The following is a 26820-nucleotide window of genomic DNA, read 5'->3' on the forward strand; positions in this document are numbered from 1 at the left end:
ATGTTATGGTGATTTGTATATCATGCATTCAGGCATTCATGTGGCCTAGCAGCACGGTCCGAGTTCTCCATGTTCTCTCCAAAAAACATGGTGATCTTGACAGGATGAATAGTGCTCTCAGTGACAACACATTGCATACAGAAAGAAAATGTGGTTCCTGAGCATTTGAACAGACCCCGGGGGCCTGAACTGTGTAGACCCAAAGAGGTGTTCCTGCTGTCTGCTTTCTGGCTACAACTTACTTTCACCCAGAGGCTTGCCTGAGAAAAAAAAGCGGTACAGCCTGTCTGGCTCTCCAAACACACCTTTCCATTTGTGCTGGGATGGGAGATATCTCTGCAAAGGACACCCACCCAGAATTTTTTTTAATCATCTCTCTTCAAGTTACAGCCAAGGACTATTTAGTAAAGTGAAGATTTCTGTGTTTGTGAGAATTAAACTAATCTTTGAAGGTGACTTGCCTTTTCATTGATGACTTTATGACGGTGCCCACTCGAAACAGCCCTCCAGTGCCAGTTCATGGCATTTGCTTTGTAAGGGGAAAGCATTTTTCAGATTTGGTCAAAGGTGGCATCTAACTATGGCCAGAACTTGTGTTGTTGTTCCATTCAAGGTTGGGTCTCAGCATATTATGTCACAGAGCTCTCTTAGACTGTGCCCTGCTTCGAAAACGAGAGCTGAAGTGCCACGAAGGGAAGAGGAGCTGCCCAAACCTTAAAAACAGAGCACGAGCTGAACTCAAGTCGCATAGAGCACTAAACTGGAAATGCATTTCTGTAGCCCAGATGCATTTATGAACGCCAGAAGCATCAAACATCTGCATCACCCGGTGGGCCCTTGGGGGGCACAAGAGACCACCCAAGAGTGTTAGTGAGCCTGCACTACCTCTTGACCAGCTTGACACAGAGAGCCTGTACACCTTTCTCAAAACACGAGATGGATAAGGTCTCCTTTTCTACCATAAGTCCTTTTGTGTACCTGTTTGATATTACTAGTCAACATGATAATAAAACTGTTTGAGTCATCTATAAAAAAACCTTACTTTTTTTGATGTTTTGCTGTTCGCAGTTGGATTAGGGCCATAACCCAACAACAATGCTCCAAACAATTACCAGGGGGTACTAGTAGGTTCAGAGGTTTCACTGCAATCTATGGTTACCTCCTCCCACCCAGTCTGTAACTAAAACCTACCAATTGCTAGATCTAGCCCCTAATGTTTGGCAGTACAAAGGAGCCTACCTGCGGTGGCAAGTCCCTTCCTAACATTGTATCCCTTGTTTGAACACTGACTTTTGGAAAAGTTTCAGTTACAACAGGTCCATCGGGAACACTTTCCACTGCCACTGTAATGACATTAAATCTTTGTTGCCTAGTTAAGTAGTGGTTAGAACTTAGACCTGGGAAACTTGGCTTTTATTTTCCAGAAACCTAGTTTAATCTAGGTAATGGGTTTCTAAAATTTGCCTCTGCATTGGACTTCGGGTTCGGAAGACAAACGCCTGGCACTGAGTCAAAGGCACCAAGAAAGGCACCACACGACTGCAAAGTCGGATTATTAACCAGAACGCACATCACTGAAAATAATGCAGGGATTCTGGATCACTTTAAAAGCTATTACCAATTGCTTTAAAATCAGAGAGTGTACTACTGCCTTGCAACATATGTACATCCTGCATGACTATCACAGAGAACAATGTGTAATGTGCTTACACTGATTGCTACTAAGGAAACCCTCAGGGGAGGCTGCTAAAATAATATAGCAGACTGAACTTTGTTGAGCAACCTGCTGAAAAAAAAAACAGGATAGGTACATTCATTCAACAAGCAGGCTTGTTAACCTTTTCTAGAAAGCAGGTGGTTTACAAAATAGTAAATAGGTTTATGCAACATGTTATTGCTGGGTAATGAGTTGTTACTGAATGAAAATCAATTAAGACATGCAGAATGTTGTAATATTTTGGCATGGGCCAGAGAGATGCTCATACCTCTAAGCTGCTAGTGGTTTCACGGTTTCGCCCTTTTGTGAGTTAATCGGATGGCGTATGATAATGCCAACAGGGCAGGTGCCAGAAGAGAGGTGTGTGCACACAAAACTATAGCTGCCTATGTCAACTGAGAAGCCAAGCCCGATACGGCAAAGAGGGGTTAACATGTTGAAGCTAGCAACGGTGAGGGATGGGGGTGCTTTCAATACTTGAAGAGGTTTTTCAATTATTTGTTTATGCATATCGCAAGACTGGAATGTCAGGAGCTCCACTGAAGACCACGGAGTGACTCAGGCCAACAACAGCCTTCTCTAGAACATTTTAAATGTTTGCATATCTGTTTCTCCCATTTTAATTTAGAACACTTTACCCCATTTGGGAGAATGCCCTAATAAATTTTTTAGTACATGGGACTCTACAATACCTGTATATAAACCGGTCTCTAATTTCTTTATAATACATGGCAACTTGTAACGCACCCAGTCACCGTTTTTAAGGAAATTATGCCAAACCTCAACTATAACCTCAACTTATTACATTTGAGTTCTAACTTGAAAGTGCCTACTGCCAGCAGCCAGGGGGAAAGGCAGTCTAGATCACACGGCATAATTAAAGTAGCTATTTCAAGAAGGAAAATGAAAAGTTGCTTTTATTTCTTAGAGTATACAATAAAGCTGTATAGTGACAAGCACAAAAGGGATATTTATGTCAACATGTTTATTTTTTTGCATTCCTTAGGCAATTGCAGAATTTAGAATATTTCCGCATGTTTTAAGTGCACCTTTTTTAAATGACACTTTTTAGGGCTTCTAATATTTAATATTTTTTTCAGGTACTATGTTACAGCTTTATTGATGTTTCATTTTGCACTAAAGATTCTATTTTTATCCTTTCTGTTTGGAAATATGCATTCTTTTATGTGAAAGAGCTACGCACCAAGGATTTAGGTGGATTGTGGGAAAGGTGATGGTGTGCCCACGTACCAGGAATAATGTACCCCGTGCCGTACACGAAAGGCAGGTTGCTGAGCATCATTACTTTACAGTTAAAATACTTTTCCTTACTATGATCTGCTTTTCTATAATGAACACTGATCAGCACAAAGGTTAGATTTATGGCACAATATTTATTTTCTGCATGCTATAGTTAATCAAAGAAAATACAAAACACTTGAGAGTTCTCTGAGCAACAGCCTTCCTTGAAGTGTGGGAGTGAGCTTGAATACTGATGGACAGGTAGATGCATACAAAAGTTGTAGAACAGATAGACACGTAGAACACTTGTGGCTTTAGAGAGCCCAAAAGGCAAGGTGCAGTGAGAAGCAATGTAGAAGATCAATTCTAGCCTTCATGTGGCAATTTTAAAACCTAGATTGTTAGCCTTGCTATGAGTATTAATAAATCTCAAAGGCATAACTTGTGGTAGGCAACACACTTTACTTCTAAACAAACACACTTCCTTTTTAACTAACTAAAGAAGCAGTATTTAAGCTACAACATTCTTCATTGCATTACTGTTGCTTTTATAGATAAGTAGCACCATTTGCTAGGGCAACAGACCACATTAATCATGTTGCTGCTCTAAATTGTGAAAGCGTTCTAGTTTCTTTTTTAGGGGTGCAAATTGGTTCACAACCTAGATTGTGTGTGTAAGATACAAAAAGGGCCAACCTTATGAATATTTATTCATATGGCCAACCTATGTTCACAGACGGGTTATATCAATAATAGGTGTTATGTAGAACTCTAAAGCTCACAGGGAACACTAGTTAAACAATTTAAGAAAACACCCGAAACTCCACACTTGCTGTATCTTCATTCCCTAGAGGCATAGACCTGGAGTTTCTAGACATTCAGAAATATTTGTATGTGCTGGGTACTTGTGCACGGCATGTAAAACTCGTAGGTAGAAGTTTGTCGTCAGAGTAGTTTTAGTTACGTAACAGACAGCACAAATAAGTCCCCAGCGTCAGCTTCACCTGTAATTCCTTCTCGGTACTCCAGTCACTAGTCTATGATTTACATTCTAAACACAACACAACCTCCCCCGTACAACCACAGACCGACCTAATGACATACAACACAATCACCAGACCCCAACAACACATAGTACAACACCCACGACAACACAGGAAGAGAGAATGATAGCATGGAACTTACATATACTGCAACAGGACTTAACCCCCTCAATAGCCCAGATCTACAACTTTAACTCAACCCAAAACACTTAAGACAACTCTACACATTTTCTTTTAAGACAAAATCTTCAAGATAAGGAAGTTACACTTGACCTGTCTTATACTCTCCCTTGATGAGACTACACCTTCTACTGTGTCACGCACTCTGTCCCCAGCTTCCGTATGCAGTATTCTCCTGGGTGCACATCCTGTCTAGAGGCATTCTATTTCATCAACCACCACCCCTCAGTTTGATGTCTCTCTGCCTCATCACCCCCTGTGAATTCATTATTCTCACCTTTAATTAAAACAACATTTCTTTTGCTTCACCTTTTACCATCTTCTACTTGCACCGCACATTTGGAGACCACGACAATTCTTGACTTTGGGAAAGACGTGGAATTTCCCTTCTTGATACCAAATGGCCTTTTTCACTTTAATTACATCACTCACTTGAAAACATACTTCCCTCACCTTCTTGCTTACGTCATATGTCAACTTGCCTTTCAACTGAACATTCTCCATTCTAGTGCGCACCTGTCCCAAATCTGACAGTCTATTCTTACTATGCATGTACTCCAACACCCAACTGTTATTCAAAAAGCATGCACTATACTTTTCTTTCAATAATACGAATGGTGGAACTCCTGTGAGCGAGTGTGGTGTACTGTGATAACTCTACAACCTTTCTTGGACTTCATCACTCACATTCTCTCCTGCTGTGATGGCTAAATGAATAGTTTTTCAGCAGACTGTTCACCATTTTTAACATTCAGTTTCCTTGCAGACTATACGAGGTAAGAGGCAAGAGCATCACTCCATAAGACTTCAAAAATGTTGTATAGTGTGTAACTTGAACTGGAATCTGTTGTCCATGACCAAGGATTTGGGAACTTCCTCCCAACAAAACTTTTCTTTCAATAGTCCTGGGACTGCAAACGTGGTAGGTTGTTTTAAAAATCAACATTTCACCCACTTATAGTAATGGTCCAACAATACCAAGGCATGCCTTGTATGCACATCAAGATTATTCATAGGCCCACCAAAATCCAAACCCAATGGGCCATCAGGAAAATTAACTGGATGATGGAGTGTATATCGCAAACTGACTGACTTATGACAACTCTCACACTTTGTTACACACAGCTCCACCTCGGTGTCCATACCAGGCCACCAGTAATACATATGTAACTGTTTTTTTGTCGGTGCATAAGACGATGAAGACGCTGTTCTAAGCTTCTCGTACCTTAGTAACAAGTGTAAAAATGCAGCTCCAGTCTGTGTCATCTCAAGATGCCATCTGAAGACCCACTAGTCATCAATAAATGCTGGGTTCTTCCGCACAACATGCAAGACTCATAGGCAGAAGTTCGTTGTCAGCGTAGTTGTATTCCCGTAACATGGACAGCACGAACAACATCGCCTTCATAAATTGCCAGCGTCAGCTCAAACTGACTTCCCCTGGAATTCCTACTCAGAACTCCAGTCACCATTCTATAATCTATATTCTAAACAGAACAGTATGCTGCGTGGCTTAATCCATCTAATCAGACACAATGGCCAGGGATGTTGACCCATTGCCACTGCATCTTTGCTAGCATTAATCCTATCAACGGTTTTAGAGCCCTAACCCCATCTTGCTTCTTTATTTGAAAGGAATAAATGTATAGGAAGGCTGGTGGGAAGTACTATGGGGAAGCACCCCTCCAAACACCCCCCCCCCCAAAAACCACCAAAAAGAGAAAAAAAAAAAAAAAGGTTGAGCCAGGGGTGAGGCAGAAATGGCAATAACAAACAGAGGCACACGCATGGTGGGTTGGCCACACAAGTTAAATATGGCATCATTTTCAGGTTGCATGTCATCATCGATAACAGACCGGCAAACCCTTAGAAGAAAATAATATGTGGGAGAAAGGGGCGTCAAAATAACTATAAAAAAAATGGTACCCGAGGGAAGGGAAAAGGGGTCAAAATTATGGATGGCAAGGTCTTCATCAAGGGGAAGACACAGTCGAACTGAGTTAGTCGTGTAAACACTGTGCAGCAAGAACTGTAGAACAAATAGGCCACAATAAATTTTACATGAGGTGGAGCTAATATTCATGCCATAACTCAGACTGATGTAGCACAGCCTCGTAAAGCAGTTTATAGACGCAGTTAAGCACTTTATAGATCTACATCTGCAAGACATCTCTGTAACACTAGCTCTTGTAAAGTAACTATAAGCAAAATCTAGTTCTGTTTGTGATGGCAAGCCAAAGTGCAGATGTTCTATCTTTGCAAATGAGACATGAAAATATTCCCTTAATTAAGTTCTTAAAAATGAGCACTGTTACTGAAACCGGAGAAGCATCAGAAACCCAAGTGCACACTGAAAGGATACTAACTTCTTGTCTCTTCCGCAGAGGCATTTTAAATTCTGGGAAACAATAACTCGGGACCATCCAAATGAATGCTACAGCACAGTCAGAGATGCAAGTGAGGGAGTTTTAACACCTTCCAAAGAAAATGCGCTCTATTAGACTTTCCTCTACAAAGTAGATAAAGTTATGATCTTACGATACAATATGTGTCACGGCGGGCTATATATGGACTCAGCTTCTATGGGGAGTGGTATTAGGCGGATGAAGGAGGTTGAGTATGATGATGTTTTGGCTTTGGCTGTCTAAGACAGAAGCAAAATGGTATCTAGAACGGCACAAACAGACCAGAGAATAGTATCCGTTCTGCCTACTCAGGTAGATGTTCAAAAGTGTTATGGTGTCCTCATGATGCTACAGTAAAATATGCAAAAAAGCTGATCATTCTAAAAATAATCTGATACTAGAGAATGACTTTAAATTAGCAACATTACTAAAATTGCAGAAGGTATAATTTCTACATCCAGGTCTTACAGGTAGCACTCAACTATGGGGATCTTTGACCTCAAAAATATTTGCACCTTTTGGTTTAATAATATAGCCTCAACCCTCCTGTGGGAAAACGTAAAGACTACAAAAACTCAGTCTAAATGATTAGTACTCACTCCTGATCAAGCCACAGGTTGTTTCTATATAAAGGACTGCAACCATACAGGCCATTATCACTATGGACTTTACATGCAAACTGTGTAGGTTGCTCACAGTTCTCCGGTTCAATATCTCTCGTCATTTGTTCAGACAGGGAAGCAGTTTAAGACTATTAACCAGACTCAAACTATTAATCAAGGTTTTATGACCTTAAGTCATGTTACAAACAATGCCAAGAAAAGGCCTAGACCCGAATAACTGTCATCTCACCATTACATCAAGTACTGTGTGGTTGTTCTAGCACCAATCACAACAGTGACAAAATGGTCTCTTTTGCCTCAAGCTCTAAAGGCGGTTCCTAGAAGCTCTACTGGTTAGGGCGGCTGGTCTACAGCATGCTTGTAATTCACTTCATTCTAGGAACCTCCAAAGACGAGAACTACAAATAAACGCTGTTGGTAATCAAGAAACTCTTACAGCGGACTATGTTTTAGAAATCGATTTTATCAAACTTCTCTCAGAGGGGGTAATTCCTAGACACTCTTTACATTGTACGCTTCTGCTGAGGGTTCTGGCGACAAAGAATCAAGATAAGTGGCTCTCAAGCAATGAACACACTACATGCGAATATGTCTCCCTTCGGCCACACACATTCCACACAAAGTAGTCTCCAAACATAACTATGCAATGACCTAAAAAGTAAAAACATAGCCTGAGTCACCTGTACTAAGCTAACTTCCCACTGTACACAAATCCTGTCATACACTCAACCTAAAACAAAACTGTTCTCGCTTAGTTTTCCATTTTTTAAAATGTCTCATTTAAAAAAAAGAAAATAGAGCTAAATTTTCTCACACCATTAAACATATTCCATTAGCCCAGGCCTCAAATGTGATCCACTCATAACAGAGGTGGCTTGTCACTGTACAGCACACTTTTCATATCCATCACCTCATGTCACACCACCATATAGGACTATTACAAAGTTTTGTAGCGAGATCATTAATGTTTAAAAATGTTTTTTTATATCGCTCCTATTCCTTATTGAGATCTGTGTTGTCATTTACAGTGCAAAAAAGGTCCCACAGAAATTAAGAGAGGCGAAGCTAACAGAGAATGATGTGTCAGCACCCATCCATGGGAAAACATTAAGGAGATGTACACCAAGCGAAAGTGCTAACTAAATAAGTCATAAAAAAAATGCCTTACCTCTGGTTTACTCAGACTAGATGAGACTAATGAACCGGATCCAACATCCAGGTCCCACCTCTTCCTGCCATGATTTTCAGGGTCCAGTGCAGAAATACGCCCGTCCAATGTGCTGATAATTATCAAGGATCTGAAAGAAAAAAAAAAACAGAAATTAAAGAGAAGTTCCAAAATATATATTTAAGCTTCTAATAGTACACTGTAATATCATTTGTTTCTTTAGGTCAAGGTTTTGACAGTACAGTTGTCAAACAGACATACTGGTAGCAATAGAGGTAGAGTGCGCTTTGGGCTGAATGGCATGTTCATCTCCCTACTCTATTACTATTTGCTATTTAGGGGTATCCTTCGGCCTCCACTCTACTGCCTGCACTGAAGTGCAAATACTTAACAACTGTAGCCCGCTGTACATTCCTGCTGGCTCGCACTTGTGCGTCCCACTCTGACTTGTTAACACTACAAGTGTTAGCGCATTACACCCAGATCTATTGGTCTTGCAGTGCTTGTTTCAGTCGCATCAGAGAAATTTGCAAAGACAGTGAACAGACAGAACTGAAAACTGATGCTTCTTCCCAAATGTGGGTAAGCAGTTTTTACCACAATCCTTATAACAGAGTACAAATGACTACGTTTCCCAAGCATGCATAGAACCAAACTGGAGGAACTAAGTGAAAGATAGCTCTTGGCTGGTCATGTACAAAACATTGTTTTCAAACGTGCTGAATCCATGGTATGCTTTCTTTGAACCAGGCATTATCCTTACAGACATTCCATTTACTGGGAGACAGGCTGGACTATCCACACTCATTTCACATTCTTACAGAACACTGTCATGAACGATCACCTTTTTGAAGCACTGATAATCTACTACTTCTGTTGCCATACTGCACTGAAATAACTGGCTTGGTGCTATCAAGAATTGCCTATAAATATAGGTATTACTTTCACTCCTGTCATGAACCACCTCAAAAGAAAAAATAATAATAAAACATGCATCAGCAAAGTTAACAGATATGACTTCCATTTGTTAAAGTATGTTAACAGCATTTTATGTACCTGTAATTGAACATATTAGAACAGTGGTTCCCAACCTGCGGTCTGGGGACCCTGAGGGTCCACGAGGCCTCCTCATGGACTCGACAACTGCTTAGAAAATAAAATAATATTAACAAATTAGGTCCCCAGCTTTCAGTAATGACTCAGTAGGGGGATCCCCGGATTCGAATAATGATTCAGTGAGGGTTCCCAGGTTCCAGTAATGATGACGTGGGGGTCCACAGAAGTCAAAAGGTTGGAAACCACTGTATTAGAACATTAAAGCAAAATCTGCTAGGGCAGGAGCACTGAGGAGGCTGAGACAGCTAGCAGTCTCTCTACTGCTGCACACAACTGTGTGAGCTGATCACTGAGCTGGAGCCATGATGGAAGGAGCTGAGCTGTATTAAGCTGTGCTGATACACTGAAGGTTCGCAAAAGAGAAACAAATCGAGTTCTCGGTCAGAGAACACAAATGTTTTCTAGCAACTATTCTGATACTTTTCTTTGAGGTGCGTTTAGCACTGAAATATATGGCTAGTAAGAAAGCTAATTAAATCAATGGTCGCACGGAAAGGGAGGTGTGACTTTTTCAACAGGTTGCAGGCCTCAAAAAAGCAGTTCACTGCAATCACCACCAAATTATCTTGAAAGCAATCACTGATCTTCAGCTAACTTTCCAGTGCGGCAGCCTGGCTAAGGCAATACAATGTAGGACTTGCTAAAGTCAACAAGTGTCCACATGCACCGCAGGTGGACTTATGTTAGCTGTGAGGGTCACACTGAGCGGTGTTATGATTTTCAGAAATGTATAGATGACAGTTGCTGTTATTGTAAAGCTTTGTGCTTTGACTTCAGCATCAGCGGAAATAAAATAAAATGGTATTGCTGATAATGAAAACGATCTACTGCAATGATGTCACCAGATAGGACTCTGTAGGTGTCATGACGGTACAGCATCCTCAGTCACAACTATGTATACTTGTACGTGCACCATGATGTGGCAGCCATTTTTATTTTATTTACCATTCCAAGTTACTGGACGCCCATTTAACGGCAATAAAAATAAAAGTGTGATCAAATGCACTTGTAAAGAAAGGAGAGACTCGGCAGTAAATGAAGCTGCTGGCACTTCTAAAAAGGAACACAATGAAAACAACTGGAAGCGAGGGGCGAGGTAGGGAGAGGCAGGATAATTATTGAAATGCCGTGTGGGGATTAATAAAAAAAAAAAAAAAAAAAACAGAGCAGGAGGAGGAAACGTGAGGCAAGCTAGGGCCGCGCAGAAAACAATGCAATACATTTGAGGGAATACCTGAAATTATGCATCCATGACATTACTACATCGCCCGGCTCCAGCCTGCTTTGCCTCATCAGCAGGCATCTCTTTGCCTACCTCTTCTGAGTTTAAAACAATCAACATCAGGATCACAGATCCCTTTGTACTGACTGCTTGCAAGACACAGGGGACATGCGACTAGGGAGACAAGGAAAAGCTTGTAGAGTTTATTAGTTAGAAATTAATGCTTAATTCAGATGTGTTTAATTTAGCATACCTAGGCTGCAGACACAGACGGCTTCAGCAGCTTGCATTGAAATCCATTCAGAAAAAAGCGCACTCATTTTACAATGAACGAGTCTTTCCACGTACATGTTAAATAAGAGAAATCTTTGGCTTTGAGGTGTCTGCCTACTGATAAAATACAAATGTATTTGTGTGCCTTTCTCATGAGGAAGCTGTATTCAGGAAGTTCTTTTCTCTAAACAATCGTAAGTCATTTTTCTCGAGGCTCTTGCGATGAGCCATTCATTTATTTAAACTTGGTATTGTATTTGTTTAATGAAATATACACTCATCTCCTCACCTTTATTCATTTTTTGTTTAATACATGCATTTATGTGTTCCTAAATGATTCTTTTGTCATATAACACGTAAACTAGAATAGCGATTGTTGCTTTAACATGTACATTTGTTAATCCAGCCCAATTATATCGTTTCACACAATATTCAGTGTATGGCTTTTCTGGTTGAACCCCTTTAAAACACGCTGTATTTTGACAATGTGCTAGACTTTTCCTGCCTTTCAAACTCTTATACTTAACCTTTGGCTTACATATACAGTATCTGAGTAGACTCTATGCTAGTATGGCTGTTCATATTATTTTTGATTGTGGCTAGTGGCTTATTTTAAATACAGGCCTTGTGTTAGTCCTCTTCTCTTGCATAGTAAGACTATCACTATTTCGATTTGAGCTAATTTAAAGATTTTATTAACAATCCTTTTGCTTTCTGAGATGATCCTAATTTTGACTACAATTTGATGGGTTGGACTTTGAATTCTTGTCTGTGAAGGTTTTAATAACTACCTTATGGCTAGTCTTACAAAGACGCACTAGGCCTTACAAAGACTCAGACAGCCCTGATCCTGCATATCAAACCTCTACGCCTTTAACTAGAGCGCGGACAAGCTCAATAAGTGCCAGCATAAGCCTCTAGTGCCCGACATGGTATCAGTCCCACCTCCCTCTATTACTTTCAACAGCAGCCAGCTAACCTTTCCCAGCAAATATGCAGAGCCGCTCACAGCAATCATCCAATGAAGAAGAAGATAAATCTAACAGACAAGGTGAATGCGCAGAGTATGTTTCTTTGGATCCCTCGCTTTGTCTGCATTCTCCAAATAATCACAAGTGACTGTACCATGTCTGGTACACTGTACTAGCAACTGTGCAACAAGCCAGCCCCTTCCCTAACTGAAGTTATGTAACAAGTAAGAGTTCATGGATGTACACTGACCTGCCTCTGATGATTACGTTTTTCCTAATTCCAGTCACTTGCGACTAGTATCGAAGTGATTTTAAAATAGGTTAATCATCATTCAGTCATTCTCTTCTGAGTTTATTTTAACTAACCCTATTGCAGGCCTTGTCACTCTCTTCCCCTGTGGCCAGAAATGTTAATACACTGATTCCAAAAATAATTTAACTTCCAGTGCAACACAGTTGCATGTGTCCTACTTCACACCCCTCTGATCGGCAGTAAGTCTACCCTCGTAGAGGGCACGGTTAAGAGCCAAGTCTTGACAGAACTTCAGAAAATCTACTGATAGACTCCTTAACAATACTGACCATTACTGTCCCTTAAAATGGCACAACATTGTTAGTACTTGCCCGTCCAATACTGGCCTACACCGATGCACTTATCCTCTAAATCGTGTTCTCTGAATACATTGACTGCATCCATCTCCAATATCACGCTACTTTGACTGGGCCCGTGGTTGTTTCTGCTCGCTCTAATGTGCTTTCCAATTGCACTACAGTGATTGTACTTCACCAATTGTGTGCTACCTTCTATGTAGTGAAATCAAATTTACCTAATGTCCAGCCAATGTTCATCTGTCGAAGGGTTGAGAGAATTATACTGATTCTGGGTAAACAAACTGTACAAAATAGCAATGGAGAGACACCAGCATGATCATGTGTACTCCACATATGTATGTTTGAGGCACATTCTATGGTAGCTAGGAAACTCTGTTTCTGGTGACAGTCAAAACATCCAACTGAACAAGAGAACATCAAGATTTCTTGATACTGAGCACAATAAAGAGCCTGGAATCTTTAATGCTATTTTCATTGAGGTTCTCGTTCATCATTCTTGTAGAAGTATGGTGAGTTTAATAAAAAAAATGAAGATGTTTTATGTAAAGTCTATCCAATAGAGCCCATTCTGGAGCAGATGTGTACGTCTGAGGAGGAGGTGGGATTTAGAATTTACACTTATTATCTACGTTAGATATTTCCAGAGAAAGGAAAAATAACTTTCATGTGTACTTTATCACTATCCTTTTTGAATTTCTGTAATACAGGAGTTCGTTAAATTAGCCTTAAAGAATACTGGCAGCCTATCACAGTCATGGATTTTAGGCTTAAGTCTTTTTCAATGCATTGAAATACATCAGAAATCTCTCAAGGTCAAACAAGTATGACTCGACTTGCAGGGATTGCCTCGATTAATTGAGACATAGACTTTGGAGTCTAGTCTAAGCTGTAAGCAAACCAGGGATATTTTAAGAACTTTTTAATTGCCTTTGATTTCACTGAACGAAGTTATAAGTAAACAAAAACGACATTACACCTCACAAGCTATACAAATTCTGCCAATAAGAAACCAGCAATACCAGTCAACTAGTTTGCGGTAGACATGTTCTTATAAATTAAAATGTTTTTTTATTCTGTATAAGCTTTGGTTAGTTCATTTCAGGAAGATCCATAATTAGACCTTCAGTCGCATAAACCCATATCCTATCACATGGGTATATGAGCAGGTTAATAGACCTTGAATGCTACTACAGCTACTGAGACTAATTCACCAGACAACAGGGGTGCAAAAGTACCTGCAATGGCAAAGACGACTTCCCAAAATAGACAAGCCTATTCACAGAGCTAATAACCAAAACACTGGGATTCCCGCTATAGCAAGGTTAAAGCACTGGGAAATCTGCCTGCTGCACAGCCTGACCCAAACTGCCGAATCAAGAGGTGTGTGACAAATTCATTGACCCTTGTTAGAAGACGTAATGCTAAGCTCCATGAACTCCAGCTCGTTTATTTCAAGGCACTGAGTCAAAAACAAAAGACGTGCCCAAGCTGGCATCAAACCACGTTGAGCACTTTAATGACATTATTCCAGAAGGATCTGTGCAAGCGAAGCCCTAAAAAATAACAACAGCATTAGAGGGTCAGTCTGCTGTTTGTACTTAGCAGCTTAACCACACATTCATTCTAGAACTTAACTTTCTAAAAAAACGCATTGTTTTTAATCCAAGCCTTTTGATAGAAGAGGCACATCATATTTCTTTTAACAAGGGACACTGCACGAGAATGCTCCTTCGCAGCAACTCAAAGCCTAATCAAAAATTAAGAAAAAGAAATGGCACAGGCACGAACACACTGAACAAGATCAGCTGTGGTGCATCTTATAGCAGAGAGTTGCACAGTATCAACTTGGAACTTTTTACTGGACAATACAATATCAGATGCAGTCATGAAACCCAAAATGCTGAATAGATAGACAGAATGAAGTTCAGAAATGAAAGGTAAAACTGAACTGTATTCAGAACTGCAAACCAAGCGCAGTCAGTATCACGTGCATCACATGGAAGACTGGAAATGTATATTTATTGTGCATAAGGCCAAACACAGGCAGCAGAATCAACAGAGGAACTGAAGCAATCATCCAATTCAAGAACCTGGCTTCAGAAGCAGATACGTTTCTTATGTGGGCCATTCAACGAGCAAACAAATATCGCAATGTTAAAGTTCAGAAGAAGGGTAAACCAAGGCTTCCAGCTTACCAAGGATCACATGGAACAAACAGAAAGGTTAACTTAACAAAGAAAGATGCAGACTTTTTATGGTTTTGGTTTGCCTTGAACAAAGAGTGCAAAACAGCAATAATCTCTAGTGAAGGTAGATATCTTGTTACTTCTTTCATATTGTCCCACAGTACAAGATTCACTGACATCACTAAAGTGTTTGATGAAAGTAAGAAATGGGTGGCATGCTTCTGGCTTGGATCCTAGCAATACTATTGACCCATCCTAAGAAAGAAAAAAATATAGAAAGAACTAAATGTGGTAGGGTGCAGAAAGAATTTCCATTGCATGACCTTGAACAATCACTATTTCATATTATGTGCAAGTTTCTTTAACTGGTTCAGTTTGTAATGGAAGGAGTTTGATGGTGTTATCAAATAAAACTGGAATTATTGCGGCATGATCCTGAAATGCAATGACATTCTGCAGGTAAGGTAGGTATGCAAAACCCTCTCCCCCTTCGCACTGCTCATTACCTCACGATACCAACCACACTTTACATCATCAAGACCAGTGCATCTAACGAGGAGAGAAGGGGCATGGGTCAGCTGCTTGCTTTATTATTGCTACAGCGCAGGGTATGAAGTCACATGGCACAAGCATATACTGGGAGCACATTGGTTTGCTACTGGACATATATATATATATATGTACATCTGTGACCTTTAACGGACATTAATTTGATTAATGCCCTTGAAAGTACTGCATACTGGGCTGGACCCAAATATTGGGGTTTTTATGATCCGGTTAGTACTGCATGTCAAGGGGTTTGGCTACTGAACATATGTATATTTGATAACAACTGGTTAACCAACAAGTTCAGTCTGCTGAAGTTTCCTAGAGAAATCAGAATGCAGAGGAAAATATCTGCTCCATGAATCCCAGGCTCAATTTCTCACCTACTTCGAAGAGTACACATGCTCAGAGAAAGTTTTTACAGGTACCTCAAATTTAAGGGAACTGGGTTTTAACCATCTGTGAAAAGGTTTGGACTGAACAAGCTATTATTTTAAAAGTGCTAAAAATAGATTTCCAGCTATTGTTTTATGTAATCTTGGAATAAAATTTGGAAACTTTTACATGTGCATACCATAAGGTTTTCCAAATTCTGACAAAATTTAGCGAGATAATCATAATGGTTGAAGAGAAAACACACATTTGAAGTTCCTTATGTTGTGTGACATAATCATAATTATAGTGACACTGGCATGCAATAATACTAAACATTGATGCATTCAAGGGACATTCTAGTTAAACAATAAAATGAACAACTTAACATTATTTAAAAAAAAAAAGCTTTAAAATTCTGATGCATAGCTTTTTAATTGTAAACTATTAGTCCGCATAAGCTTAAGCCAGATATGTTTCTTGATGCTTGTAACATTTTCAATATTTATCTTAAGAGACGCAGGAGGGCAGACACCAATGCCTCCGGGGAGAGCACTTGTTGGAGCTGGCTCAAACAAGAAAGCAAAAGCCAGATAGAGCCTGCTAATAAGCAACAGCCCTATTCCCTGCTCACCCTCGCAGCACAACCAACAGGTGGCTGCTGGTGCCCATTACTGCGTCAGAACGTTACACAAGGCTCCTCCTACTACTAAAGGTTAAGTTCCTTTCAGGGACATTGGGAGATATATATAGGCAACATCTGTTTAGAAAAAAAAAGACTATAAAATACAACCAGAAATCAATCTCTACCTTTTGAAAGAATGCCACAAACAGTCACAGAGGTACGAGAGTCACTAAAAAATATAATTATTTCTTGGACATTTGGAGTAAATTTGCCATTTTTAGGTATTCAGATAATTCTGACAGGAGCTGGAAACTGTGCACATGGTAGCTTTCCAGGAGTACTCCAATTTGTAAGTCTTTACAAATGTTAAACTGGACAGTTACACATGTATATGCGCCAAAACAAAAATGCATTAACAATAACTCTTTTCTTCTGCAGGAAAATATTTTCTCCTCAGAAACCCCTCTGACCTAACACCCCTACCAGTTTAGCAGGGTTACTCATCCCACACCAATCTTCCATACAGATTTGCTTCTGCCCAAAAAAAGAGTAAATCTTGGAACGTATCCAGGTTGGAATGCATCTTAGAAAAATTGCCAACGCCCACAAACTTGTAAGTCGTACCTGGCCAGGAACAAACACTCATTGGTAGCAGACATTATAGGTCAATATATATTTATAATTATATATGAGTAAATTTTTATAGAAGTGCAAATTCATACTTTGTGAATAATCAATCCGAATTTACAATAGCAAAAAGCTATTTTGACTCCTAGGTGTGCAAATGGAATTGTGAAATCGACCCCTAAATTTGTTCTTTTAAACTCTTACCTGTAAAAGAAGAGACAAAAAGCACAGCTATGGAAACCCTTCAAAGATAGCAAAGATGGTTAGTTTAATTTAAAAAATGCAAAGCCGGTAGATCTCACCTTGTTGACCTATTAGCTTCTCCAATGCTCTATGCTAAAACTGTGCAGCATAAGGAGGAGTGGGCGGTGGAAGGGACTGTGATTCAATAGTCATTCCACTACCATGCAAGGTGATAACATTTGAGCATGCGTTACTATATGTGCACGCTTATGTAAAGATGCAGGCACCATTTCCTTTATTTATTTATTTTCAATTTACTGATCCATGATAGCATTCCATTAGTAAATAAAAAAATGAAAATCCGAAAGCTTTCTTAGCAGCATATGGTAGCTACCAGGTCCTCCCAAAAAATATTCAGGACAAAAAGTTTGACACAAAGAAGGAGCAGATATGAGAAACACCGGGTAGTGGGCAGGTAGGGGAAGCAACAAGGAGTGGGTGGAAGGGGGAGGGAAGCAGCACATGAGGGAGAAGTCAGCAAGGAGTCCAGGGGCAGGAGAAGCACAAAAGAGAGTGATGGAAAACTTGAAGCGCTTCACCAGAAAAACAAGTCTGGTAAGTGGCAACAGAAAACAAGAAAAGAAAGAAAAATATATATATATATATATATATATATATATATATATATATATATATATATATATATATATATATATATATAATATGGAAAAGATCCCCGTAAAGGGGTAGACAAAGCTTGGACCACGTGCCAAGACAAACTCCTCGACGTGGTCGGTCCTCTAGCAAGAATACTTGACTTAGCCGAGTCGGCTAGATTGGAGGATTCCCCTATCGACCCTTTGGACCTTTCTCTTTGGACCCAAAGAGCTTTTTGTCTTTTGGGCAATGCTAATTCTGCCATCATCCACAAGAGACGTAAGGACGTAAGACGTAAGGGTCTCCTTCTCCGAATGGACCCTAAACTGGCTAATCTGGCTACCAGAGATCCTGGCATTCAGGCCGATGGTAAACTGTTCGGAGACTCGTTCATCAAGGATCTTAGTCGTTTCGTCTCCACGTTTTCATCTATCGACAAGGCCCAACAATCTCTAAAAAAGGTTTTCAACCAGCGTTTTTTTTCCCGGGCCGGTAGAGGCAGGAGTCGCTTTACCGGCCGCCAATACAGAAACCAAGGCTCCAGAGGATATTCCAACCCCCCCTACTACTACAACCAAGAGTTTAAACCCCACTTCTACCCTCAAAGATCAAGGGGCTTCCGCAATCGCGGCCAGCGCATCTCCAGAGCGTCCAATACCCCAGGTAAGCCAACGTTCTGGCCCTCCCGTGGGAGGTCGCCTTCGATTCTTCCTTCAAAAGTGGAAGTCAATCTCCTCAGATCCATGGGTGCTTTCCACTATCCAGGGTTATCGCATCGAACTTCTCTCTCCTCCTTACCAGTCAGGTTCCCTTCCTCTTCCAAGGTTCTCTCTCGAAATGTCATCTCTAATTTCTTCAGAAATCCAATCCTTGTTAGAAAAAGATGCCATCCAGAGTTGCATCCCGGACTCTTCCGGTTTCATCAGCTCTATCTGAGACCAGTAATCAATCTAAAATCCTTCAATCAGTTCGTCTATCAACACTTCAAGATGGAGACTATTATCCATCTCAGGGATATTTTACTTCAAGGCGATTGGCTAGTCAGACTAGACCTGCAAGATGCATACCTGACCATCCCGATCCATCCTTCTCACAGAAAATATTTGCAATTTCTTTGGAACTCAAAAACGTTCCACTTTTCCTCCCTTCCTTTCGGCCTTTCGTCGGCTCCGTGGTGTTTCACGAAGCTCTTAAAACCAGTGGTATCCTACCTTCGATCTCTGGGTTTCAGACTCATTATCTACCTCGACGATATATTAATTATGCATCAAAGCAAATCCTCCTTTCTGACTCAGCTGCAGATAACTTCTACTCTTCTAACAGAGCTCGGTTTCCTATTAAATCACGAAAAGTCTATGGTGGTTCCATCACAACAAATAGAGTTTCTAGGCTTCCAAATAGATTCGGTTTCGGCATCTCTGTTCCTTCCCCGGGCCAAGGTTTCCGCAATCAAAAGGGAGTTGGTCTTAACTCTCCAAAAAGACTATCTCTCTCAGAACTCTAGCAAGAGTCGTCGGCCTTCTTTCTTCTTCCATCCAGGCCATCTTCCCAGGACCACTTCATTACCGTGCTCTCCAGCGCCTCAAAATTCTACATCTTCGGCAAGGTTTGGCCTTTTCCGACCTCGTGTCTCTAGACCAAGAATCTCAACTCGAAATCCAATGGTGGATATCCCATTTAGAGGCTTGGAACGGCAGATCCATCTTCCCCTCTGTGCCCGATCTGGTGTTAGAATCAGATGCAAGTCTCAGGGGTTGGGGCGCCCGTTGTGGCTCGATATCGACTGGCGGTATATGGTCCGCAGAGGAGTCCAGATTGCACATAAATTGTTTAGAGCTTCTTGCAGGCTCCTTTGCGATCAGAAGCTTTACGAAAAACAGAGCAAGTTGCTCCATTCTGCTCCATATGGACAACATATCCGCAGTTCGTTACATAAACCATCTGGGAGGCACCAGATCCAGGCCCCTAGCTCTTCTGGCCAAGAGCCTCTGGGAGTTTTGTCTGTCCCACAAATTTTCCCTTCTTGCCGAGTATCTCCCAGGCTCTTTGAACTCCAATGCAGACTGGCATTCCCGTCATATCTCGGATTCCAGCGATTGGAAATTACACCAATCTGTCTTTTGCCAAATAGAAAGGAAATGGGGTCCCTTTCAGGTGGACCTTTTTGCATCCAGACTCAACTCTCAACTTCCTCGTTTCTACAGCTGGCGTCCGGATCCGTTAGCCTTAGCCACAGACGCCTTTCTACAGGATTGGTCCAGATCCCTCAATTATGCTTTCCCTCCTTTTATCCTAATCAACAGAGTATTAAATCAAGTCAGGCGTCAAAAGTTGTCTCTTGTCCTGCTAGTCCCCTTTTGGCAATCTCAAGTTTGGTTTCCACCCCTCCTCGAACTCACAGCAGATTTTCCAATCTTACTTCCCTCTTTTCCGTCTCTTCTCCTGGACCCTCTCGGACGGCCCCACAATTTGATTCTCAACAAATCATTAGTCCTATCAGCTTGGTACATTTCCGGCCTACCCAGCGGTCCTTCCCTATTTCGTCAGATGCTTCAGAGTTCATCAACAATGCATGGGCGCCTGGCACAAGGCGAGCATACAGATCAGCTTGGTCTCTTTGGTCAAGCTGGTGTGTGGGAAAATGTGCCGATCCCTTTTCAACAGATTTGAACCTAATTATTAACTTTCTAGCTGCCCAGGCGGGTCTGGGTAAATCATATCGTACAACTAATCTTTACAGATCCGCTATTTCTATGAACCATTCTTATGTCGATGGCAAACCTATTGGGATCCATCCCTTGGTTTGTCGCCTTTTAAAAGGAGTCAAACTCTCAAAACCCCCTACTGCCAAATACTCCTATGTTTGGGATGTGTCACTGGTTCTCAATCTTCTACTTTCTTGGCCAGACAATCTGAGTCTTTCCCTAAAAATGCTGTCGGCCAAACTCACGATGCTCTTATGCATAATCTCTATCAAAAGAGTTTCCGACGTTAAGTCCCTAGATGTCTCTGCTCGCCAGTTTCTAACATCAGGCGTTTTATTTCACATTGCCAAACGCACCAAAACTAATTTGCATTCGGTGTTCTATCCTTTTTTCCCTGATAAACCAAAATTATGTGTGGGTCTTTGTTTAAAAGAATACGAAAAAAGAACTGTTAACCTGAGAACGTCCTCTTCTAACCAACTGTTGATTTCCTTTCGCAAACCTCACAATCCAGTGACTTCTGCAACCCTGGCTCGTTGGGTCAAGCTGATTATGTCCCTAGCGGGAATTGACACTTCTGTCTTTGGAGCCCATTCCTCCAGGGGGGCCATGGCCTCTAAAGCATTTGCTTTGGGATCTAGTTTGGAGGACATTCTCAGGTCGGCAGACTGGTCTAATGATAATGTTTTCAAAACTTTCTATTGTAAACCTGTTAGAACTGCTTCTTCAGTAGTTATTGATAAGCTTTAAACTCGCATAATAGAGCCTTCGGTCTTGTCATAAAATGTAGATTTTCCTAGTAATTTATGACGGAAAGTCTTAATTTTATTAAAGACACGGAGGCGAATATTATCCCACCACTGTACTTTTTAATATGTACTTTCTCTTTCCCTCCCAGCGACTCCTGCATTGCTCCAGCTTCCGGATAACGCTGCTGGCGACATCACCGCATCTTTCTAGAAGAACCCACGAGATGTGTCATCACAACCCTCTCAAGATCATCTACCTTCACCATCGTACTCCCGGTTTATTGCTGTGGTTCAAGAAGTTTGTTACGTTTCCTTGGCTTTCGCGAATGTGGGACTCATTTACCCTTTGTTGTATGATTCTTTTTGACTTGCTCGTTCAAGAAAAGAGGGCTGTTTGCAGTCAAGTGTACACTCTATGGTTATGGCCTCAGCTGATTGGTCCTTCATTAGTTCTTGTTTTACTTCCATTGGTTAGTCTGTTACTAACCCTCTTGGGAGTTGTAGTTTCTTGACTACTGCTATTTGAAATAAAGTAAGGAAAGAACGCATAATATTCGCCCCCGTGTCTTTAATAAAATGAAGACTTTCCGTCATAAATTACTAGGAAAATCTACATTTGCCCAGAATAGCACAGCGTGCTAATGTACGGGAATTTATGCGAACATATTATAACAGACAAGCACCATATTAACGTCTTTCACTCAGCTAATCTATACTGACGGCACTTTAAGTAGGCAGGTACTGGTTACTCGCACGTCTCTGCTATGAGAGGGGGGGGGTACCTGCACAGCGCAGCGTGAGTTCAATACTTTTAATGGGAGAGTACTGGCACTTTTCACAGACCACAGGTACTATGGTGCAGTAAGTACCTACACCTCTGACTCCACTCCAGCCACTGAGTACCGGAGTATGATCGCAGCATGAAGTACGAGTGAGCACCCACAGTTTTAACAACAGGTGGAGCCGTTTACATCGTTTCTGTTCTAAAACCTGCAGCACAGAACATTTCCCCCGTAGGCTCGCGGCCATTCGGGGAATACACAGAGCTGGAAATCCCCTTCCCAGGCAGGCTAGCAGCTGCAGCAAACTGCAAACCAACCAGAAAACGACGTATCAGCCCTGGCACGTTCACTCCCGAGATAAGCACTCGCGCGCTGCACAAGGGAAACGGGAAATGACGAGGCAAAGTCAACACAACAACTCCTGAAAGGCGGAGAGCAGAACAGCAGGCTGTAGTACAAACCTGGGAAGGTCGTTTGTGGTTAAAGGTGGCGCGCATGTTAGTTAGATATAACATTAACTTATAGCAAAAATAACTTCCATGGCAGTAATCGCCGGTATACAGAAACTCAAACAATAACACACTTGGCAACATGATTGTTCACGTGGTGTACTGACCGCATCGTGAGATACAGCTGTACATTTTAGAGATGGACCAATCGTCCATCAACGGCTAAACAAGGGCTACTGGGATTATGCGGCAGGGGAAGAGCAAATAATGCAGCAAGATGGACTAAAATATGCAGAAAGAAAAGGCAAATTATGCGGAGTGTGAATCCTTATTTTTTCCTTTTTTTTTACATGTTTATGGTGTCTGGGCTAAGATGTCACCTCATTAATACCAGTTTAACACCCGAATACATAATAAGTAACAGAACGGGGTCCTCTCAGCCTTTGCAAAAGAAAAAGCGTCACTCCAAGGAAACCCATGCTGCTGCGTTTTTAATAACGTCTGGACCGTTTGAGTTAGAAAGAAAATGTTTGTTAAAATCTGCAGATTATGCAGCAGATGATCGACTACGAACAAAGCACAATTATGTGGCTGCAAAAAAGCATAATTCCAGTGCCTTGATCTAAAGCAGGTGAACTGCCATTTTAAATTGACATCGATGTTAAGAGAACGAGACCAGACGCTCGGTTATTTTATGAAATTTGATGACTAGTTTGCTTGCCCAACTTCAGACATTATGGGAAAAAATGAGGCCGCCCATCTAGCAAGTTTGCTGTAGGATGCCAAAAGATTGGCGGCAAAATAAATAAATCCCCCAATGAATTTGCTAAGGTGAGCAAATAGCAAAAACCGACAGAAAGAGGAATTCAGCCCCTTATTTCTACACAATTACTAGCAACAGACATTGGGGTCCTGCCTCTTCTCTGAAAATACAAATTACATAATTGGTTATTGATTAGTCTAGTAAATCAATGTGTTCATTTATCAGTTTCTGGAATTCAGCTCATCCTTTTGTCAAAAGGAAGTAACACAGGCCACAATGGAATTCAACAATCTTACTACCAAGCACTGTCCCTCAGCATACTGTGCTACTAGTCGACTCCTGCACCTCTTATATCAAGAGGCACGGCAGGGCCTTGGAAGCTGTACAGTCAAGTTAGAGGTAAGCTTAAGCCAAAATGGTCCGCATTTGGTCCAGGACCTGGATCTATACCAGATTTCAGGACAACCAAAGACTCTACAAGAGAGATTCATTTTAAGTGTATTCAGATAACGAATCCAGTACTTCCAGACTAGTGTTGGACACACCTGATCTTGCCTCAAGCGTTTCAGTAATTACTTTTATTATGCTTCATTAAAATGGTGCGTAAAATGCACATAAAACTGTTGTCCTAATGCAGTCTGATTCAACCAACGTTAAATAAAAGAACAGTTCACTATAACAATTTCATAAATACTTTAATGTGTGATATTAAAATGGCAAACAGTAATCTGGATAAAATTCATATCTAAATCCCTGTTGGCTCAGCAACTGAAGTGTCTCTTAAGTAGTTATTACCATATGCAGCCTGTGTCAAGCCAGCAAACATAAAATAAGACACTCCTTCAACCTAAAATAGTTCCTAAAATTCGCTACTGCCTGAAATTTAGAATTGCATATAGACGGTCACCAGAGCCAGGCCGTGTTGGCTCAATAGGTGTAAAGATAATCGGGAATACTGGCAATAGGTGCAGTTATAATTATAGAAAGTTGAGTTGCCTGGTGATTTCCCTAAAAAATTAGCAGCTCGCCACTGGTCCAAGGTGTTCTGAGAGATAAGGCAATGCTTCAAGAGTTTCCTGCATTGTCTAATGTTCCTCATAAGGAACATTTGCTTGAGTAAGACTTGCTTCACCGCATCCTTGGGCAACAGAAAATGATGTGTAAAACTGATTCCTGTTAATAATCGCATAGCTGCACCTGCAGTTTAAGAACTGATGGTTGAGCCAAGACAACCTATGTTTTTTTATTGGGAACAGTAAGAACCACATGCAAATGATAGATTGTCTCACTGCTTTTTGCATTGGCTCTAGGCATGATGCATGAATCCACAGTGTGATGCAGCTGCTTGTTTTCGGCCAAGTCTAAAGTGTCTGTGGATCTGCTAAGGAGCAAAACGTGTGTTTTTAGAGCCACTCGAGCAGTTACTGAGACTATGTTACTATCCAAGTGCATCAAATAATCACTGCCACGCGCTTTCCTTGTGGTTCAGATCATACCTGAAAGACATGACTCATCTAACACTGTGTAAACATTTGTGTGTCCTATGCTGAGTGAATGAGTACTACAGATGATGTGACATCACTGCCATAAACACAACATTTACCAATAAACAGTAACTAAAAAGCCCAATAAACTAGGCAGTCCGGAAAGGAAACAGGAAGGAGTCCCTATACACCATGCTGACTCGAAATAATGTCAGCTAACAATAACAAGGTATTACTAAGTGTTAATTATTGCATTTACCATCATCTGAGAAGAGAAATAGAGATGGAAAACAATGCATTTGTTGTCGTAACTGAGTCGTAAAAAATATTGAGGCCTACGCAGCGTTCTACAGGAAACACGACTACGATAAAGAATTACTTGGAATACACTTGCCAGGCCCAACAAGTATTTGTATGCATACCTCTGAAAATTAGCCGTAGGTTGGATCCAGAGGTGTGGGGAGTCACTAGATGTTCAATTGCGCATTTATTTTCATGCCCATATTTTGACAAGGAAAACAGTTTTGAGAAAAAATCATGTATCCCACACCCGATCACATATGGGGCAGAGTAGAGAATGTTCTCCTACATATTACCCCTCTTACACGTTTTCAAAGTGTATACAAGTTTGGAAGCAAGTTGAGTATGGAGATGTCTAGAATACCCACAAAGTTGCAACTTTAAATATGTTCACCACCTACGCAATGCCAATTTTCCTTACATAGTTAAGGCAGCACCCTTTTCCTGCATGTGGCCTACACTTATAAGCACTGAAACACTATGCAACTGGTATGCAATGCAAAGCCTTGCATGAAAACTGGACAACAAAAAAAGACAAATTCCGATTTTGAGAACCAGGATCTGGTGTTTTTTAATGCATTTTTTTTTAAGTCAAAGTGAGCTTGAAAATGTTTCTGAATCAGCCCCGCAAAAAAAGTACCCTTATGGTAAACTGGTAATTCACTGAATGACCTGGGCATGGTGATGGTTCACATGGACAGCAGTGATAGTCATGGGTATTATATTGCAGCTTTTATATAGCGCTTACTACCTCTAAATGTGGTGCTGAAGCACTTGTGAGTAGCCTACTTCACTGTGCTGGGTTTGTGGCTGGAAGGATGGTTGTTAGACCCAACAGCCTTAGGGTGGTCATCCCCCAACTTTTTGCTTGCCTCCCTCCACTTTTCTGACACTGTTTTTGCTGATTTTAGGACTCTGCGCACTTTACCACTGCTAATTAGTGTTTAAGTGCATATGCTCTCTCCCATAAAAATTGTAACATTGGTTCATTCTCAATTGGCATATTTGATTTACTTGTAGGTCCCTAGTAAAATGCACTACATGTGCCTAGGGCCTGTAAATTGAATACAACTAGTGGGCCTGCAGCACTCGTTATGCCACCCACATAAGTGGCCCCTTATCCATGTCTCAGGCCTGCCATTGCCAGGCCTGGGTGTGCAGTTCCACTGCACCTCGACTTGGCATTTAAAAGTACTTGACAAGCCTTAAACTCCTCTTTTTCTACATATAAGTCACCCCTAAGGTAGGCCCTAGGAAACAAATAGGGCAGGGTGCTATGTAGGTAAAAGGCAGGACATGTACACGTGTGGTTTATATGCCCTGGCAGTGGAAAACACCTAAATTCATTTTCCACTAATGTGAGGCCTGCTCCTTTCATAGGATAGCTTTAGGGCTACCCTCATATACTGTTTGAGTGGTAGATTCTGATCGGAAAGGGGTAAACAGGTCATATTTAGTATGGCCATAATGGTAATAGAAAATCCTGCTTATTGTTGAAGCTGGATTTTATATTACTATTTTAGAAATGCCACTTCTAGAAAGTGAGCATTTCTCTGCACTTAAAATCCATTTGTGCCTACAGCCTGTCTCCAATCAACCTATGAGCTGGGCTGGTAGACAGCTTCCTTGTGCATTTCACCCAGACAACCACAAGCACAGGACACTCAGTCACACCTGTACTCATCTGCATACTGAATGTGTCTTCCTGGGCTGGAAGGGTGGATGGCCTGACACTTACATTTCAAAGGACAGTGGCCTGCCCTCACACACTGGACTGCCAAACCCCCTTCTGGGACCCTGGCAGACAGACCTGTACTCAA

At 41.1% G+C, this 26820-nt stretch overlaps 1 protein-coding gene across 1 annotated transcript in view; it reads right to left on the bottom strand.

Annotated features, from left to right (window-relative positions):
* The window catches only part of EIF2AK3 (eukaryotic translation initiation factor 2 alpha kinase 3), a 146446-nt gene that overhangs the window by 109344 nt on the left and 10282 nt on the right, over positions 1-26820 (bottom strand). Inside the window, exon 2 of the mRNA XM_069204578.1 lies at positions 8379-8508. Within this exon, the coding sequence (XP_069060679.1) occupies positions 8379-8508 (130 nt within the window). The remainder of the gene's footprint in view (positions 1-8378; positions 8509-26820) is intronic.

This window comes from Pleurodeles waltl, chromosome 1_2 (genome assembly GCF_031143425.1).
Source record: "Pleurodeles waltl isolate 20211129_DDA chromosome 1_2, aPleWal1.hap1.20221129, whole genome shotgun sequence".
NCBI classification, from domain to species: domain Eukaryota; kingdom Metazoa; phylum Chordata; class Amphibia; order Caudata; family Salamandridae; genus Pleurodeles; species Pleurodeles waltl.